We start from the raw sequence: 14,185 nt of genomic DNA, 5'->3' as shown, positions 1-14,185 counted from the left end.
TTGTTGGCAGGGTCATGTCGAGGTAAGCCACCACCTGCTGGTTCAGGTCCTGCTCCATGTCCACCTGCTGCTGCTGAGTAGCTTCACTATGTGGCTGAAGGAAGCTACTCATCAGCGACTGTAGACTCAGGCTGCTGCTGATTGAGCCGGTACTGCTCCTGCCACCCCTCCCCTCCCCAGCAGCCATGGTAGTGGAAGGTGAGCGCAGGGGGCCCACCGAGTCAGACCTGCGAGTTGATGGACCATGTGGCAGACTACGTAGAAGCTCTCTGAAGTCAGTTTGTCCTCCCTCTCAGTGGGTGTAAAAAAGGCCCCCATTCTGGGCCGGTAGCGAGGGTCTAATAAGGTGGAGATCCAGAAGTCATCGCGCTGACGAATTTTGACAATTCAGGGGTCACTACGCAAGCAACTCAGCATGAATCGTGCCATTTGTAACAGTGACTCGCTGGGACTACCTGCCTCCATCTCCACTGCATACTGCCACGGTGTGTCTGGGTCCTCTGTCTCGCCTCCCTCGTAATAACCCTCCAGCTCCTCTGGCTGCTCCTGCTCCTCCTCTCCTGTACAATGACCAGAAACACCGGCCATCTCATCCACCCTAAACTGTGCTCCGCTCTGCCCCTCATCATCCTCCTCCAGTTCATCCCCCACAGGACTCATGTAGCCTTCTGATGTAGGCCCAACGTCTCCATTGCTGTGACCAGCCATGTTTAAAATCATTTTATGGAGTAAATGTAGAAGTGGAATTACGTCGTTCATGGTGTAATTTGAGCGACTAACAAAAAATGTGGCTTCCTCCAAAGGGCCTCAGCAAACAGCAGGTGTCACGTATGAGCTGCCACTCGTTCACATTGAAGTTACACAGGGGAGTACTCCTATCTGCTTGTATCATCAAAAATCCGTGATTGCTTTTCTTTGTTCGTATAGTCTGTCCAACATATGGAGGGTGGAATTCCAACGTGTGACAACGTCACAAATGAGACTATGTTGTGGGATACCGTTCTGACGCTGCAGCTCAAGCAAAGTGTGCTTGGCGGTGTACGAGTGGCTGAAGTGCATGCACAGTTTCCTTGCCATTGTCAGGACGTCTTGCAAATGGGGTGAAGACTTGATGAACTTCTTGACAACCAGATTCAACACGTGTGCCATGCAGGGCGAATGGTTCTCACTTCCTTGTGGCAGCGCGGCCACAATGTTCTTCCCATTGTCGGTCACCATGGTTCCCATTTCCAGATTTCGTGGAGTAAGCCATCTCGGTTTTCTTCCCTAATGAACTTTAGCAGTTCCATCCCTGTGTGAATCTGTTCGCCAAGGCAAACCATGTGAAGGACGGCTTGACACACGTGGTACGATGAAGGGTGTTACGCCGAGCGCTCCGGGTCCCCGCCCCTCCCCGGAGCGCTCGCTACACTCTCCTCACTGCAGCGCTCCGGTCAGATCCACTGACCCGGGGCGCTGCGATACCGCCTCCAGCCGGGATGCGATTCGCGATGCGGGTAGCGCCCGCTCGCGATGCGCACCCCGGCTCCCGTACCTGACTCGCTCCCCGTCGGACCTGTCCCGGCGCGCGCGGCCCCGCTCCTTAGGGCGCGCGCGCGCCAGGTCTTTGCGATTTAAAGGGCCACTGCGCCGCTGATTGGCGCAGTGGTTCCAATTAGTCTGATCACCTGTGCACTTCCCTATATCACCTCACTTCCCCTGCACTTCCTTGCCGGATCTTGTTGCCATCGTGCCAGTGAAAGTGTTCCTTGTGTGTTCCTAGCCTGTGTTCCAGACCTCCTGCCGTTGCCCCTGACTACGATCCTTGCTGCCTGCCCCGACCTTCTGCTACGTCCGACCTTGCTTCTGTCTACTCCCTTGTACCGCGCCTATCTTCAGCAGCCAGAGAGGTGAGCCGTTGCTAGTGGATACGACCTGGTCACTACCGCCGCAGCAAGACCATCCCGCTTTGCGGCGGGCTCTGGTGAAAACCAGTAGTGTCTTAGAACCGGTCCACTAGCACGGTCCTCGCCATCCCTCTCTGGCACAGAGGATCCACCTCCTGCCAGCCGGCATCGTGACAAAGGGCCACCGAGCTTTGGATGTGCAGTGGAGGCCGAGGACACTGAGGAGGAGGAGGCGCCCACTGTAAAAGGACCAACTGCCTGGGAGCGAGAGTGTGGAGGAGGAAGCGGTGTGACCTGTCCAAGTTGCTGTTGTGGCTGTGCAGGAACAACATTTACCCAGTGGGCGGTAAAAGACATGTATTGTCCCTGCCCGTAGTTACAGCTCCACACGTCGGCGCTGCCGTGCACTTGTGAACACACCGACGGACTCAAGGACTGGCCCACCTTCTCTTGTACAAACTTATGCAGGGCTGGTACTGCCTTCTTCGCAAAGAAATGATGGCTTGGGACTCTCCACCTCGGCTCGGCACAAGCCATCATTTCCCTGAAAGCTGCAGAGTCCACCAGTTGGAAAAGGAGGGACTGCAACACCAGCAACTTGGACAGGAGCACGTTCAACTTCTGCGCCGTTGGATGAGTGGGCGCATACTGTTGTCTCTTGGACATGGCTTCGCCGATCGATTGTTGGCGGAATGGCTGACTATGAGCGCAAGAAGGATGGTTTGACACAATGCTCCCTTCGGCTGAGGTGGTGGAGGCTTGGCTGGATGACGGGAGCGGATGGCCACTGGGTGATGCGGCAGGCTGGACCACTACATCGGAGCCACGGTTATCCCAGGCCGCTTTATGGTGGCGAATCATGTGTTGACGCAGGGCCGTGGTGCCGAGATTGGGACCCTGGCCACGCTTCACTTTCTGCCGACAGATTTTGCATGTGACTACGCTAAGGTCCTCCGGATTCTTTATCAAGAACCACAACACTGAGTAGCTGATTTCCCCACCTGCAGTCCGCACTATTTCACTGCTATTGGCGCGGTCTCCAGGAACCCCTGTTCCACTACCTTCCTGAATGGTAGCTTTCCACGAAGCAGGTGGTCTCCCCCTGGCACGTTTGGCTCCTGAATTTCCGCTACTGCCACCACCACCGCTGATTGCCAACCTTTTAAACAAACAGTTTTCACACCAAATTGGTGAGGAGCCAAATACACTATGTAAAGTGATTTTGGGAGCATTACTGCCTTAACCCCTTCAGGACGGACCCATTTTTTACCTCAATGACCAGTCTTTTTTTTTTTTTTTTTTTTTTTTTTTTTTTACACGTATCTGTTTTAAATGGTAATAACTTTAGAATGCTTTTTCTGAGTGGAGCATTTCTGAGATCATTTTTTCGTGACATATTATACTTTTATATAAGTGAGGCATTTTTGTTTACACATGCAGCATTTTTTATGAAAAACTCCAAAATATTATGAAAACTGAAATTTGTGGCTTTCTTTACAATTAAATTTTTATGGTGTACATTGTGCGGTAAAAGTGATTATATTCTTTGGGTCAGTACGATTATGGCGATACCCATTTTATATAGCTTTCTATGTTTTTTCCTTTTCTGAGCAAAATTCTTTTTCTGCCATTTTCCAACAGCCGTAACTTTTTTATTTTTCGTTCAGCGCCATTAAGGGCTTATATTTTCCGGTATGAGCTGTACTTTCTATTGGTATAATTTTTGCGATATGCGCTACCTTTTCATCTATTGAAATTCCGCTATTTGTACCAAAATTGGCGAATTGTTTTATTTTTTTATGGCGTTCACCATGCGGGATATTTTACATTATAGTTTTATAGTACACATCATTAAGGATGTGGCGATACTAATTATGTATATGATTTGTGTTTTTGATCTTTTTTTGTGATAATATAGGGCTTCTATTGGGAAATGGGCTTTTTTTTTTTTTTTATACACTTCATACTTTTATTGAACTTTTTATTAAATTTTTTACAGGTTATACTATGCTGCAATACATTTGTACTGCAGCACAGTAGGACCCGATCAGCTGCACACAGCACAGCCTGGGCAATCCAGCCTGTGGCTGGATCTCACAGGCTTCCGTAGCAGACAGTAGGTCATAATCTGACCTCCTGCTGCCATAGCAACCAACGACGACCCGCGATCGTATCTCTGCACCGCAGTTGGTGAACAGGGGGAGAGCGCTCCCCCTGTCAACACCATAGATGCCGTGATCAGGATTGATCACTGCATCTACGGGGTTAATGCTGCCGGGACAGGTGTGATCGCGGCTGCGGCGGGACTCTGGCTGTGATTGACAGTCGGGACCTGCCACTGATCTCCTGCTCTGCCCGCGGCAGTGCCAGAGATAGTTATGACGTATGAATACGTCCCATCGCGCTAACGTGTCGGGTGCTAGGACATATGCATACGTCCTATAGCGGGAAGCGGTTTATGTAATTTTTTCTGCCTTCAATATATTTAGATCATTTCATAATTTTTGGGTATTTTAACTCGTGGTATTCTCCAATGTCCCCTGCCAGTTGGATTGCCAAATATCAGAAATTCTCCCCCTTTTTCAATAACTTCAATCCATACGTCTGTCCCAGGTCTTTATCTCCCAATGGTAGAATAACTGATTTTGCCCAATTTATTGCTAAACCAGAGAACTTTCCATATACCCCTATTATCTCAATTACCTTGGGTAGGGATTTTTTGGGGTCTTCCAGGAACATCAGGATATCATCTGCATATAGTTATATTTTGTCCTCCCTCTCCAACTCCAAATCCCTGTATAACAGGATCTGCTCTTATACTTATCGCCAAAGGTTCAATGACCATCACGAATAAGAGGGAAGAGAGGACAACCCTGCCTAGTACCTCTAGACATATTAAATCACTTAGAACTCCCTTATGTATATAATAATTTTAATTATTTTAACCTAATCCCCACCAAATACATACCTTTCTTACACCTCCCACAAAGTCCCACTCCACCCTGTCAAACGCCTTATCTGCATCTAGCGACAGCATGGAGCTGGACCCCATTCCTCCAGTTATTTGTATGTTTATAAATACACTCTGGATATTTTCAGGAAGTGAAAATAACCATAGTGGATAGTTCTTTCTGGTATAAATCCACATGGATATCCAGAGTGGTAGTTCTTTCAGGTTTAAATCCACATTGATCCTTATGTATTAACAGGGGATCATTTTCTGTACTCTAGTTGCTAATGCCCTGGCAAGTATTTTTGCATCTGTGTTGAGAAGTGATATTGGTCTATATGATTCTATTTCTTCTTTATTCTTGTCTGGTTTTAGCAACAAAAATGTTAGCCTTACGCATTGACTTGTTCTTGTCATTGGGGCAGCCCTCGAAACAGAGCCAGCAGGAAGTACCATGGAGGCAGTGCTGGTGATGGGGCAAGGATTAAATTACTGTTGGTGTGTGGTTTTATTTTATTCTGACAACCCTGAGCCCTAGCCTTGTCACACCACTTTTTAACCCCTTAAGGACCCAGCCAATTTTCACTGTAGGACACGGCCATTTTTTGCACATCTGACCACGGTCACTTTAAACATTAATAGCTCTGGAATGCTTTTACCTTTCATTCTGATTCCGAGATTGTTTTTCGTGACATATTCTACTTTGTTAGTGGTAAAATTTTGTCGATACTTGCATCATTTGTTGGTGAAAAATTCCCAAATTTTATGAAAAAATTGAAAATTTCGCATTTTTTTTTAACTTTGAAGCTCTCTGCTTATAAGGAAAATGAATATTCCAAATTATATATTGATTCACATATACAATATGTCTACTTTGTTTCCATTATAAAGTTGACATGTTTTTACTTTTGGAAGACATCAGAGGGCTTCAAAGTATAGCAGCAATTTTCCGATTTTTCACAAAATTTTCAAAATCGAAATATTTCAAGGACCAGTTCTGTTTTGAAGTGCAATTGAAGGGCCTTCTTATTAGAAATGGCCCACAAATGACCATTATAAAAACTGCACCCCTCAAAGTATTCAAAATGACATTCAATAGGTTTGTTAACCCTTTAGGTGTTTCACGAGAATAGCAGCAAATTGAAGGAGAAAATTCTAAATCTTCATTTTTTACACTAATTTTTAAAATGTGTAACCCAATTTCTCTCGAGTAAGAAAATACCTCATGAGGTATGTCAAGTGTTCGGTGGGCGCAGTAGAGGGCTCAAAAGGGAAGGAGCGACAGTGGGATTTTGGAGAGCGAGTTTTTCTGAAATGGTTTTTGGGGGGCATGTCACATTTAGGAAGCCCCTATGGTGCCAGAACAGCAAAAAAAAAAAAAAACACATGGCATACTATTTTGGAAACTACACCCCTGAAGGCACGTAACAAGGGGTCCAGTGAGCCTTAACACCCCACAGGTGTTTGACGACTTTTCGTGAAAGTTGGATGTGTAAATGATTTTTTTTTTTCCACTAAAATGCTAGTTTTCCCTCAAATTTTAATTTTTTACAAGGGGTAATAGGACAAAATGCCCCCAAAATTTGAAACCCCATCTCTTTTGAGTATGGAAATACCCCATGTGTGGACGTCAAGTGCTCTGCTGGCGCACTACAATGCTCAGAAGAGGAGCGCCATTGAGCTTTTGGGAAAAAAAAATTTGGAATGGAAGTCAGGGGCCATGTGCGTTTACAAAGCCCCCCCCCCCCCGTGGTTCCAGAACAGTGGACCGCCCCCCCCCCCCCACATGTGACCCTAGTTTGGAAACTACACCCCTCACAGAATTTAATTAGGGGTGCAGTGAGTATTTACACCCCACTGGCGTTTGACAGATATTTGGAACAGTGGGCTGTGCAAATGAAAAATTAAGTTTTTCATTTTCAGGTACCACTGTTCCAAAAATCTGTCAGACACATGTGGGGCGTAAATGCTGACTGTACCCCTTATTACATTCCGTGAGGGGTGTAGTTTCCAAAATGGGGTCACATGTGGATATTTATTTTTTTGCGTTTATGTCAGAACCGCTGTAAAATCGGCCACCCCTGTGCAAATCGCCAATTTAGGCCTCAAATGTACATAGTGCGCTCTCACTCAGCATTTTATGACCAAATATGGAGTATTTCCGTACTCAGGAGAAATTGCGTTACAAACTTTGGGGGTCTTTTTCCTTTTAACGCTTGTGAAAATAAAAAGTATGGGGCAACACCAGCATGTTAGTGTAAATTTTTTTATTTTTTTACACTAACAAGCTAGTGTAGCCCCCACATTTTCCTTTTCATAAGGGGTAAAAGGAGGAAAAGCCCCCCAAAATTTGTAGTGCAATTTCTCCTGAGTACTGAGATACCCTATATTTGGCCCTAGCCTGTTTCTTTGAAATACGACAGGGCTCTGAAGTGAGAGCGCCATGCGCATTTGAGGACTAAATTGGGGATTGCATAGGGGTATTCTACGCCAGTGATTCCCAAACAGGGTGCCTCCAGCTGTTGCTAAACTCCCAGCATGCCTGGACAGTCAGTGGCTGTCCAGAAATGCTGGGAGTTGTTGTTTTGCAGCAGGTGGAGGCTCCATTTTGGAAACACTGCCGTACAATACGTTTTAAATTTGTATTGGGGGGGCAGTGTAAGGGGGTGTATATGTAGTGTTTTACTCTTTATTATGTGTTTGTGTAGTGTAGTGTTTTTAGGGTACATTCGCACTGGCGGGTTACAGTAAGTTTCCCGCTAGGAGTTTGCGCTGCGGAAAAAAATTTGCCGCAGCCCAAACTTCAAGCAAGAAACTTACTGTAAACCTGCCTGTGCGAATGTACCCTGTACGTTCACCTGGGGGGGGGGGGGGCAAACCTCCAGCTGTTTAAAAAACTACAACTCCCAGCATGTACTGACAGACCGTGCATGCTGGGAGTTGTAGTTTTGCAACAGCTGGAGGCACACTGGTTGGAAAACCTTCATTTAGGTTCTGTTATCTAACTCAGTATTTTCCAACCAGTGTGCCTCCAACTGTTGCAAAACTACAACTCCCAGCATCTACTGATCACCAAAGGGCATGCTGGGAGTTGTAGTTTTGCAACATCTGGAGGGCTACAGTTAGAGACCACTATCTAGTGGTCTCAGATTGTACCCTCCAGATGTCGCTAGGCAACTCACTGGCTTCCGTAGGATCCAGCCGCACAACGTCGCCGCCCGCCGATCTCAGTCGCCGCCCGCCGATCTGTCGCCCGCAGCCTCCGGATCGGTAAGTGGATCTTCGGCGCCGGTCCCCGTCGTTTCCCCGCCTATTGTGGGTGGGCAGGATGGGGAAAACGAAAGTTAACCCCCCCCCGCCCCTGATCTGCTATTGGTGGTCGTGTCTAGACCACCAATAGCAGGGATAGGAGATGGCACCCATGCCACCTCACTCTCTTCAGGGGGGTTGTAGGTGTCATGGACACCCGCGATCCCCCTTCTATTCCGGGTCACCATAGACCCGTAATGAACCAGAATTGCGCAAATCGCAAGTGTGAATTCACTTGCGATTTGCCGCGATCGGCGACATGGGGGGGGGGGGGGGGGGGGGTCTGATGACCCCCCTGGGCCTTTGCACGGGATGCCTGCTGAATGATTTCAGCAGGCATTCCGGTCCGATCCCCACCTGGTGCGCAGCGGGGGCCGGAATTGTCCATGACGTACGCGTACGTCATTGGTCCTTAAGTACCAGGGTGTCATGACGTACGCGTATGTCAAGGGTCCTTAATGGGTTAAATGTGTATTAATTTACCATTTCAATTTTTTTTTTTTTTTTTTTTTTTTTTTACACGTACACAAGTTGTGTAAGTAGCAGTACGGGATCAAAACTATTGTTGCAATAAACTTGCTAATTTTACACTCTGAACTGCTGCCTTGCATCTTTCCTGGGAGACGAAACACTGTATGGAAAGTCCTTCTTTTTGGAATCGATCCACGTAGTCTATTACATTGCCTTTGCAAGGTGGTCAGCTCACCTCCCTTATCTGTTCTTCCATGCATGGGACTTTCTAGAACCGCAATCAATAGTGGATACATTTACATGTGATCCAGTGCTGGAAATTGTGACTTTAAACTTTTTTTTATTTTGGTACTTGTGAGGGTGTTTGATATGGGTCCAAAGAAAAAAATGCCTATACAAGGTTGCAAATAGTAGCAATATCAGAGCACTCACCCAGTCTTAGATGCAAATGTGAAGATTCCTTTATTCAAGTCATAAGGTGTAGGTTACATAGGATACTGTGAATAAAAACAAGGGCTCCTCTGGGTCCAGAGATGTAGTGGTAAAACAGTTTGGTCATGCCTAATTCTTGATTTGTAGACAATTATTCAGACATATTGGGAGAGTTATCAAAACCTGTTCAGAGGAAACGTTTGAGTTGCCCATAGCAACTAATCAGATTGCTACTTTGATTTTTGAAAAGGCCTGTGAAAAATGAAAGAAGTGATCTGATTGGTTGGGATGGGCAACTCAGCAATTTTTCCTTTGTACAGGTTTTGATATATGTCCATATGCCAAAGTTCCACACAACTTGTTTTATGTTTTTTTATTTTTTTTTATTTCCATAGGAAGGAGTGTATCTTCACCATTGATCCTGCCACTGCTAGAGACCTGGATGATGCCTTATCTTGTAAACTACTCCCAGATGGTATGACTGGTAAAATGTTAATGTTAATGTTATTATCTTCATTTCTAGATGTTAAAGGCATTTGTGTGTGTTTTTTTTTTGGGGGGGGGGGGGGGGGGGGCTGATCTTAGGATAGACTGAAAGAAAATGTTTCATTTGTGGAAGTCCCTGGAAAATCAGAATAAACTGACTATATCCTTTTCATTGTTTATGCAAGCACAGCATCTTGTCCGTGCAGAATGCACTGCCTGATACTGTAGCTTGGCTCCTTTCAAACTGATGGTATTTAGCTGCGGCACCAACAAGAAGTCATGTGTAAGCAATAAGTATCCTGGCTTCTTTGTTCTGCTTATTAGTAGATTCACCAGGGATTTGAATTTGTGGGGTTGGACCATCCATATTTAGGTCTCGTAAAAACCCATTTTTATTAATTGCCTTGAACTTTTATGACTATTCTTGACTTTGCTTCCATAAGGTTTTCCCCAACATTTTGCAGTCAAAATCTCATAAGTGAAAACAGAATGTTAAGCTTTGCTAATTTATTGAAAGGGAAAAAGGTAAAATCTTGCATTGACAAAAATATTCAGACCCTTTACTCAGTACTTAGTTGAAGCACCTTTGGCAAAGATTACAGCCTACAATTGTCTTGGGTATGATACTTCAGGATTTGCACATCTGTATTTGGTGAGTGTCTGCCATTTTTCTGTCATATCTCACAAAGATGTTCAACTCATGCCTCTGACTGGGCAACTCAAGGTGACTTATAGAGTTGTCCCTAGGTCACTCATGTGTTGCCTCGGGTCATTGTCTTGTTGAAGGGAAAATCTTTAGCCCTATTTGAGGTCCAGAGAAAACTGGATTAGTTTTTCATTAAGAATATCTGTTCTTTGATCAGAGTTGAGGGAAAGCTGAATAGAGCAGTATCCTTGTCCAAACTGCTTAAAAACAGCATGAGGTCTTGGTTTCATCAGACCAGAGAATATTGCTTCTCGATCTGAGAATTAAGGTGGTTTTTTTTTTGCAAACTCCAGACAGGCTTTCATGTTTTTTACTGATATGAGGCTTTTCGGTCATCTCTGCCATAAAGCCCAGTTTGTTGGAGTGCTTCAGTAATGGCTGACCTTCTGGAAGTTTCTACAATTTGCACACATGATCTTTGTAGGTCAGCCAGAGACCATTGGGTTCTAGGTCAATTAGTTTGATTCCAGGGTTAAAGCAGTTAAATGAGTATTCTAGCTCCTACATCACCTGATCATCACTCCCATTATTAAAATTGAGTTCTCGTAGATAGGACTTATTCCCTGAATTGTCAGGCAAACTATAAACGCATATATTTTGGGAATGGAAGGTTGTATCAATAAACTATAAAAAAAAAAAAAAAAAAAAAAAATTATACATTTGATCAAGCCATTTAATGATGCCTTTTTTTTCTCTTATACCTTAAAAATAATTCTGAGCTTTAAAAAGCTCTGTATCATACCTTTTATTCTTGCTCAGATAAGGCAATTTCTCAGAAGGAGAAAGTGGGTGTTTCCCAGCATGCATGACCTCACTGAAGCCTGCTGGGGGACCACTTCCGCCCTCACAGGATTGCAGTGCTCTGACAAATGGAAGACCTCAGGCTCTGTGCATGCTTCAGTCTATGCAGATTCTTATGGCAATCTGTGGAGCTTTCACTTTTCTGTGCAGCTGTCAATCACGTTCAGTGCAGAGAAGTACTTCCTGAGTTTGGTCTCCTGCCAGGCCAGGAGGAGACCAAACTCACTGTATTAATTGTGGCAGGGAGCAGAACAGAGCCACCTAGTGGCCATTTTTTCTATTACATTATAAACATTTATGTTGTTGATGATTTTAAAAGCAAGTGAATGGGAAAGTGTCTTTTTCTTATATTGTTTAATTAGCAAAGGGGGTGCTATAAAAGAGAAAGAAAAGGAACAAAGGGTGCATTATCTAAGTGCTGTTACTGTGGTCTGCTGAAAGTGGTGGGTTGTGGCAAGGAATGGTGGAGTGGGATGGGCACGCTCACCTTTTATTGTTGCGCTACAGGCACAACACTGGCTATAGCATTGGAGTGTATAATACACTGTCAGATCTCCCGTGGCAGCCGTGCATCAGTCCCGATAATCGATGACGTCTGTTTCAACAATGTAGCTGGTGCTGGGTCTGAATATCAAGGTCTCAGTTCCGGTGTGTAAAAAATGGATGCAGATCTGGGCCCCTTGGGATGAAACTCCTGTGTCCCAGAGGAGGATATGGGACAGTAGGGAAGCAGGAGGCGTGGAATATTGTATGCTGCTTTTCTTTATTCAGCTTAAAAGACTACGTGTTTCGCGAGGGGTCCTTCGCTTCATCAGGTCATGTACATAGATACAGCTTCATTACTTTTATTAAAAAAATACGGGAAGGGAGAGCGTCATAGTGACGTAATCATAAACGGAAGGGGTATGCCGGCACAATTATATAAAAAAGCTTTTTTAGGACAAAAAATACAATAAAAGGAGTGTTAAAAAGACTTGTGTGGAGTATTATTCTGTGTGAGTATGTTATTTCTGTTTTTCAAATGTACGCTCATGTGCGCTATTTGGTATAGTAGTCACAGCGCTTTGTATCTTCAAAAGTCAGCAAATGTCTTATATTCAGTTGTGTAACATCCAAAAACTGTGCCAATCCTATTTCTTTGGTGATATAAAAAAATCGATTGTTGTTGGTTCGTATGTCAAAATCGTAGGTTGATGATGATTTTATCACATTGAGTACGTAGGTGAATGTTGATTGGTCATTGAAGTGAATGCTGATTGGCTATGCCATATATTTACACTGAGTGTGTAAAGAGTAATAGCTCTTGATTCATACTGCAGAAGCAGTGGATTGGTGGTGGTTTGTTTACATAGGGCATATGACTGGATGATTGGTCCTCCTATAATAATCACTGTGCCATATATTTCGTACGGCAAGATGATGATTTTTTTTTTTTTTTTGTGAGAATATGGGTAGATGGTAGTTGATTAGTGAGATAAACGTTGATTGGCTAGGTCATATATTTAAATTGATTGTGTAAAGAGGGTAATGGCTATTCATTCCTTTAACGGGCAGTGGATTGGTGGTGGTTTGTTTTAGGGATCGACCGATATCGTTTTTTTAGGGCCGATACCGATAATCGGTGGAGGTTAGGGCCGATAGCCGATAACTTATACCGATATTCCGGTGTAAGTTATCGGCTATTTATCCCCCCTCGACACCGCTGCAGGTCATTGATTTAAAGCGGGCGCTTTACATCAATGCACTGCAGTGGCATAGGCCGCCGCCGCCACCCGCTTCTCTCCCCCTACCTGTCAGGGTGGCCCGGGCCATCCATCCTTCGTTCCTGTAGTGTCCGGCGGCATTCCAGGTGGAGGGTGCACTGGTCTGGGCTGTCCTTCTCCGGGGGTCCTCTTCTCCACTCCGGGCAGGCTCCGGCCTAGTACGCTGCATAGACACCGCTGCACAGTGACACCCGTGCGCAGCGACGCACCTGACGTCACGGCGTAGCGACGTCTATGCAGCGTACTAGGCCGGAGCCTGCCCGGAGTGGAGAAGAGCACCCCCGGAGATGGACAGCCCGTACCAGTGCACCCTCCACCCGGAATGCCGCCGGACACTACAGGAACGAAAGATGGATGGCCCGGACCACCCCCATTATGGGTAAGTTTTTTTTTTTGTTTTTTTTATTGACTCGGAGGGTGGGGGAGGGGCCCGACCGGTATAGCGGTATGGGCAAAAATCCATACCGGTATACCGCCCAGCACTACGGTGGGGGGGGGGGTGCGACGCGGTGGGTCAGGGGGGGGGGGGGTTGCGGTCGCGGCGCGGGGGCAGGGCATTATCGGCTTATCGGCAAGGTAATTGCTGATACCGATAATGCCCAAAATCGTGATTATCGGCCGATAATATCGGCCATACCGATAATCGGTCGATCCCTAGTTTGTTTACATTAAGCACATGGCTCAATGATTGGTCCGCCTATGATTGTCATTATTTTGTTGCACTTTATGTTTATGCCTCTCACATGTGCTTTATCTGGTTGGTCCGTACACTGGATGCCGGCTTAATTGCATCTGGCTATGGATGGGCACATAGATTAGCAGAGGAAATCGATAAAAGATATTTTGGTTTTTTTTCGGGAGAATATTTTTAACAGAGCTGACATGCAGTTTTTCCAGGATGCTAAGATAAAGCAGGGGGGTCTTGAATTATCAATATAATGCAAAAGATGTTGATGAATATTGCGATTAAAAGGTGAAAAATAATAAAAATATAAGGTAATTTGTAACCCTTTGATAATTAATGGGGAAGGTCATAAGAGGCGTGACCCTCTGGTGGTTGATTGGGGATATCGCTAGGATGAGGAGAGATATTATTTTTAAAAAAGGGTATTATCTTCATAGGAAAGGTAATATAAAAAAAATTTATATTTATATTTAAAACTAAATATATATATATATATATATATATATATATATATATAATGGAAAAATATATAGAAAAAATTGATTAAATGAATAATGATAATTATATGATCATAGGTGCTGGTTGGGGTTATTTTGGAAAGGAAGAGATAGTGTAGACCAATGAGTAGTTTTTGTTTTTTGATTTTATTTTATGCTCTATATTGTTAGACGGTCACTAGTATAATGCACTAATACA

General features: G+C 44.8%; 1 protein-coding gene across 2 annotated transcripts in view; it reads left to right on the top strand.

Annotated features, from left to right (window-relative positions):
- DIS3L2 (DIS3 like 3'-5' exoribonuclease 2) overlaps positions 1-14,185 on the top strand; it is a 320,278-nt gene that overhangs the window by 205,690 nt on the left and 100,403 nt on the right. For both annotated transcript variants that reach the window (XM_056565531.1, XM_056565532.1), the window contains one exon: positions 9,444-9,523. In XM_056565531.1, the coding sequence (XP_056421506.1) occupies positions 9,444-9,523 (80 nt within the window). The remainder of the gene's footprint in view (positions 1-9,443; positions 9,524-14,185) is intronic.

This window comes from Hyla sarda, chromosome 3 (assembly GCF_029499605.1).
Source record: "Hyla sarda isolate aHylSar1 chromosome 3, aHylSar1.hap1, whole genome shotgun sequence".
NCBI classification, from domain to species: Eukaryota; Metazoa; Chordata; class Amphibia; order Anura; family Hylidae; genus Hyla; species Hyla sarda.
Note: the sequence above shows the minus strand (reverse complement) of the source record. Positions and strands in the feature narration are given on the sequence as shown.